The sequence below is a fragment of the Neopelma chrysocephalum genome, unplaced genomic scaffold, assembly GCF_003984885.1.
Source record: "Neopelma chrysocephalum unplaced genomic scaffold, ASM398488v2 Primary Assembly neopelma1_137376, whole genome shotgun sequence".
Classification (NCBI taxonomy): Eukaryota; Metazoa; Chordata; class Aves; order Passeriformes; family Pipridae; genus Neopelma; species Neopelma chrysocephalum.
In genome coordinates this window covers 1-6,211 of record NW_020931923.1, presented here as the reverse complement: position 1 = coordinate 6,211, position 6,211 = coordinate 1, and the positions used below count along the sequence as shown (strand labels likewise).

General features: G+C 43.4%; 1 protein-coding gene across 1 annotated transcript; it reads left to right on the top strand.

Annotated features, from left to right (window-relative positions):
• Positions 1–228: 228 nt before the first annotated feature.
• LOC113962278 (N-myc-interactor-like) lies at positions 229–4,252 on the top strand (the record flags this gene model as incomplete). The annotated part of the gene is made up of 5 exons (XM_027673058.1): positions 229–388; positions 935–1,041; positions 1,153–1,345; positions 2,005–2,111; positions 3,196–4,252. Coding segments are annotated over 5 exons (768 nt in total), but the record flags the coding sequence as incomplete, so codon positions are not given.
• Positions 4,253–6,211: the final 1,959 nt, after the last annotated feature.

Here is a 6,211-nt window from a genome sequence, read left to right as displayed (position 1 = left end):
AAAAAAACCACCCAACTGACAAAAATCCCAGGAACAGGCAGCACAGCAAGTCACTTTAGTTTGAGGAGTTAGACCTGTTTTACCAACCATGACATCAATTATGGCTGTCAAGCCTTAAAAAAACCCCAAAATATACGTAGCATTTCAAGGAAGAGTTACCATTCTCCTTCTGTTCTGCAGGAAGCTACAGAAATTATTCTTTTCCCTCTCTCAATTCTGACCTTTTAGATTAAAAAGAAGGTGGCAGAAATGAAACTGAAGTTCAGCCACATGGAAGGCACCAGCAATTGTTCAGATATGGACACTCACTGTGTTTTTGATGCTGCTGTAAAGATCCCCTTCAGGCTGAACCAGAACCAGGCACTGCTGACTTTTGAAGATGAAGAAGGTATGATGCATATTTTAAGTAGAAAATCAGTGTTTCTGATGTATTTCACCTGGCAGTGATGTGGTTTTCATCCAAGGATATTTGGAATGAAAGGGGAGAAGTCCAGTATTAATATTTTACACAATAAGAGCATCTTTTGACAGCACAAAAGTTTTACTATTCTATACCCCTCACAATATATTTATATATATATTATATTATATTATTTATATCTGTTATAATATATTTATTATTTGTATGATTTCTTGTTCATTGTTATTATAATTATTATAATAATCATATATTATGGTTAATATAATTATAATTAATTATAATTAATATTATATATAATATAATTAATTATAATTAATACATTATAATATTTTGCCTATTTGGGAGACTTTATGGAAATACACCTGCCTGAAGACATGGATAGTGGGATCTGGTTGCCTAATTGTTATTTATTTCTTCTTTATTGATGCAAAAGGACATTTTGCTTGAGAGACTGGGGAATAGTTTTGGTTTTATGATGATGAAACAGGGCTTTTCATATCTGATTTTCCTCAGTTGCCCAGAGACTGATAAAAAAGGGGAGGCACACTGTGAACCTGGACAACAACAAAGCAGATGTGAGAGTGATGCCTGTTCCACTTGACATGGGAGTCAAATTTGAGGTAAACAAGTGAAATATGAAGCTAGAAAAATAGGAGTTCTTCAAAACCTTTAGGTTTGCTTTTTCTTCAGCGTTTTCAGTCACAAAGTGCACCGAAAATTTATATTTTTAGCTCCACGTCACTATTTCTGGAAGGAAGATCAACGTTTCAAACATACCTGAGCTGCCCATTCCTGAAGATTGGATGAGAGACAAATTAGAGCTGAATTTCTACAAAACTCAACAGGGAGGAGGAGGAGAAATAGAAAATGTGACCTATGACAATGAGTCTAGAAGAGCTGTGATTACATTCCTCACACCTGGAGGTAGAGTATGGAATACTTTGTTACCCCTATTTAGGCCAAATTGTCCATTCTGGGTGACTTTCTATGTTAATGTAGCAAATTCTTCCCAGAGGGAGTTAAGTAGACCCCTCAAAGATGTGGCTTCACCCACACATCTGTAAATAAAGCAGATCAAACATAACCTGATGACACTTTATGAGCTTTATTTCTTTCATAACTTTGTCAAAACCCTGGTTTTTATTTTGCACCGCCAGACACTCGGATTGCAAAAAGAAAATGAGGAGAATGTGTTTGATTTTGGCTCTTGTTTCACAACAGAGAAGTTAGACAGGCATTCCCATTGCCCAATTCTGTGAAGATCAGTGGAGCCACATCCACTCAGAGCAGCTGCTTTAGATTTATTTCAGAAGCTTTTGTGGGTATTTCATGATTTTGGTTTGGTTTTGTTTTTTTGGGAAGTGCCCAATAAACTTTTTGCACAATGCACATGGAGAACCTACAAGTGTGAGCTGGACTTGATGATCCTGATGTGTCCCTTCCAACTCAGCACATTCCATGATTTTATGATGTATTAGTTTCTACATCCATATAATAAAGATGAGTCTGTTCTTTGAGGTGCTTATAAAACACAGTTTAAATTGCATTACTCTTACCCTTCTTTTTCTCATTCTCCATTTCAGCCAGCAACAGCTTTGGTGGATGTCCTAAATACCCTTTCTTTGCAAATGGAAGGTGCTACACACTTTTTGTTTCCTCACATGCCGACCTACACTTGAAAAACTGTCAGGTAAAATAATCTAGTCCAGGCAAACAGAACAGACAGGTGGGAAATAGGAGCTGTGGGCAGAATCTTCAGTCCTGAGCCCTGCAGGGGCTTTTGTGTCATGGCCTTTGTGCAACTTAATAGCAAGTGTGAGTCTGCAACAGGCCCATAATCTCATGTTTTGCAGTGGGAAAGCTGTAATTTATTTGTAAAGGGTGTGCATGTCTTGCCTTGATTAAATTGTATCAGAACTCACCATAATGCCTGTGCTGGGTGGCAGGAAGGTGTTTGGGAAGGAGGTTAATCATGGACACAGTGTTTTCCAAGCCTCAAAGCCCTGTCACACTGCTCCCTAAGGAGAGTCTCAGGAGAGAAACATTTGCTCCTTCATTTATTTCATTCACTCTTTCAGCCCAAACACTGACTCCTCTCCCTGTAGCACAGAGCTTATCATCACATTCCCATAGAATGCTCGTCCTATTCTCACTGAAATTGCCTCTTGCTTTATGAACAGATGGTAATCCAGTCAGTATTGTGTATGTAATTGTGGAGATAATCAGCCCTTTGTAATTAAAGCATGGGCTGGAGTGTGTGTGTGCAGGAGACACAGCAGCTCTGCAGGTGTGGAGCATGTCCTGGCAGGGCTTTTTATGGAGTGATGCTCTGGAGTCATCAGAGATCCCCAAATCCAGTGTGTGGGTGTGCTAAGGAGGGTAGGACACGCCAGTTAAGGAGTCAGGATTCACTGAACTCAGTAGAATCCTGGAATATCCTGAGTGGGGAAAGACCCACAAGGCTCATCAGTCCCACTCCTGCCCTGCACAGACACCCCAACAATCCCACCCTGTCCCTGAGAGCTCCAAACAGGGAAAAGTCTCCTCCAGGATGAGCCAACCAAGTGCCCTCAGCCACTCCTCATATGGCCCCTCCAGACCCTTCAGAGCAGTGTATGATGGAGTTCAGAATTCCTGCTATTTCCAGGAATATACCCCACTATCCAAAATCTTGACCTAACCAAAGATCCCAGCCATGCCTGCTCAGGGAATTGAATTCCCACACCTGCCAGTCCCTGCTGTGTGATCCCAGCATGTTTTCCTTTCCTCCACAGCCATACTGTGGGGTTTCCAAGAAGACCATTCTGCTGAAAGGAATCCAAGAGGTGGAAGAGGATGAGGAAAGTGTCCAGGACATGATTGAAATCCACTTCCAAAAGCCGAGTAACGGCGGTGGGGAAATAGAGAACATCAAATATGTCTCCAAGGGAGCAGCATATGTTTGCTTTGAGGAGGATACTGGGAATGCCATCTAGGAACTCAGCGGGAACTCCTCAAATTCCGAGTTTTTGCTGCATCAGAGGCGTGGGAACTGTGCTTTTATGTTTGAAATTTATCCTTGGAAAAGAGGAATTGCTGCCTTTCTGATTCGTGCAATGGCACAGGCTCTGCATGGAAATGCAGCAAAACTCACTGCTTGGGCTTCCAGATGAAAGACAGAGAGAAAGCCTTTATCACACTTGAAACACCATCTAAGATTTAATGCAAATTTGCAAATTTTGTATCTTGTAAATTTTATATAGTTCCCATACTCCAAAGTGGGATGAATATATTATTTCTTAGATTTTGGATCCAAAAGCCCTGTGTAATCCCAATCCAAAGCCTGGAACAGACCTGCTTTGTTGAAGTGCCAGATCTTCAGAAGGTGGCTCTGACACAACTCCAGTCCTGCTGAGGGCCACCAGAACTCAAATACCTGAAAGAAATCCTATAATTTCATCAAATCCAATTTATCCAATTAGTAATGGGATTAAAATAGAAAAAAAAGGGAGAGGGGCAGTGCAGAAACATCAGTTCCACTCAAGGAATTGCACTTTAAAAGGAATGCCCTGGCAGGAATGCTGCCTTCAGCTGCTGAGCTTCTACTAATTCAGAGCCTGCTTTATTGTTTGTGTTAAATATTTCTTTCTACAATTAAATTTTTCCTCATTTTTGTCCATGTTTTTTCCTCACTTCAAACTATTTCAGCCCAGGATTGAGCTGATGCTTTGTCTAAACCAGACTGGTTTTGTAACAAAGCTGGGGAAACAGCCTGAGGGATCTGGTGACTCCCAGGCTCTGGGAGGGTGTGGAGAGAGGGAACAGGGAAATGCAGAGTCAGAGGAGGATTTGTTTTCCGGGGAAAAACGCTTTTCCTTTTCTGCTGTCATCCTTGGAAAAATCAATCCTCCTCTCACTTTGCATTTCCTTATCTTTTGCTGAAATGCTTTGGCCACAACGACCTTAATTTCAAAGTAACTTGGGTCTGACATTGAAAATAACTTATTTTCAGGGTATTTGACGTGTTGGTGCAGGAAATGGACAATGCACCGAGCTCTCAAAAAATACCTCAGGATTATTATTCTAGAGAAATTTAGCTGGCAAGAGACTGAGTTGAATAAGGGAAACTAAAAGCCTGCAAGCAGCAGTTTATTTTGAATTTACTGTTGAGTGAGATACATGTGACTGTAGCACCTCTTGCTGTTTAGTGCATGCAAAGGCACGGATTGATTACCTGACCATTGAGAAGTAATAATAAGAATAATTAAAAAGAAGAGTAGTTCTGAAGTATTTATGGAGAATATGTACTTCTGCACACTTTAAAAACCTGGTAAAATCAGACACCCTGAAAAGAAAGGGGGAAAAACCTGAAGAAGGCAAAAAATGTCATGAATTTTAACTGTGCCTCATTGTTAAATACTGAGGACTAAATCCTTAAAAAAGGAGAAACTGTAAAATTCTCATAAGGTGTCCCAGTGTGCAGAGTAGTGAGAAGCTGCAGGTTTGAAGTACCTAAAATCAAGATTATATTTTAAGTAACACTTTAAGAGTGTAAATGTCTTGCTGCTGAATTCTCTCTGATGAATTATGGTCTATGATGATGATTACACAGTTAAAGTTTAAAGCAGTGGTGCCACACAAAGGCTGGAGGCTGCTTTTAATGGTGAAAAATAAGAATAAAGTGTCGGTGACATGCTTGCCTTGAAATATGTGTGCTTTGACATATGTCTGGCTGTGCCATGTGTGTGCTGTGCCATGCACGTGTGTGTGCTGCCATGTGTGTGCCGTGCCATGTGTGTGCCGTGCCATGTGTGTGCTGTGCCATGTGTGTGCTGTGCCATATGTGTACTTTGAAATATGTGTGCTTTGCCATGCGTGTGCTGTCACACGTGTGCTTTGCCATGTGTGTTTTGCCATGTGTGTGCCTTGCTGCGTGTGTGCTTTTCCATGTGTACCTTGCCATGTGGTGTGCTGTGCCATCTGTGTGCCGTGCCATGTGTGTGCTGCCATGCGTGTGCTTCACATGTGCCTCACCACGTGTGTGCCGTGCCATGTGTGTGCTGCCATGTGTGTGTGCTTTGCATGTGCCCCACCACGTGTGTGCCATGCCATGCGTGTGCTTCACATCTGCCCACCATGTGTGTGCCGTGCCATGCGTGTGCTTTGCATGTGCCTCACCACGTGTGTGCCATGCCATGTGTGTGCTGCCATGTGTGTGCTTCACATGTGCCTCACCACGTGTGTGCCATGCCATGTGTGTGCTGCCATGCGTGTGCTTTGCATGTGCCTCACCACGTGTGTGCCGTGCCATGTGTGTGCTGCCATGCGTGTGCTTCGCATGTGCCCACCACATATGTGCCGTGCCATGCGTGTGCGTGTGCCTTCAAATACGTGTGCTTTGACATACGTCTGGCTGTGCCACGCGCGTGCTTTGCCGTGTGTAGTTTGCCACGTGTAATTTGCCATGTGTGTGCCTCACCACGTGTGTGCTGTACCATGTGTGTGCTGTGCCATGTGTAGTTTGCCATGTGTGTGCTTTGCCACGTGTGTAGTTTGCCATGTGTAGTTTGCCATGTGTAGTTTGCCATGTGTGTGTCTCACCACGTGTGTGCTGTGCCATGTCTGTGCTTTGCCGTGCATGTCCCTCCCCGTGTCCATGTCCCTCTCCACGCGTGTCCCTGCCCGGTCCCGTGCCCTGGCCGCCCGGGCCGCTCCCTGTTGCCGGGGATTCCCGCCGGGAGCCGCGGAACTCGGCGCGTTGTTTCTCCGCAGGGCGGGCGGTGGATCCCCCCCTGCTCCTCCTCCTTCCCC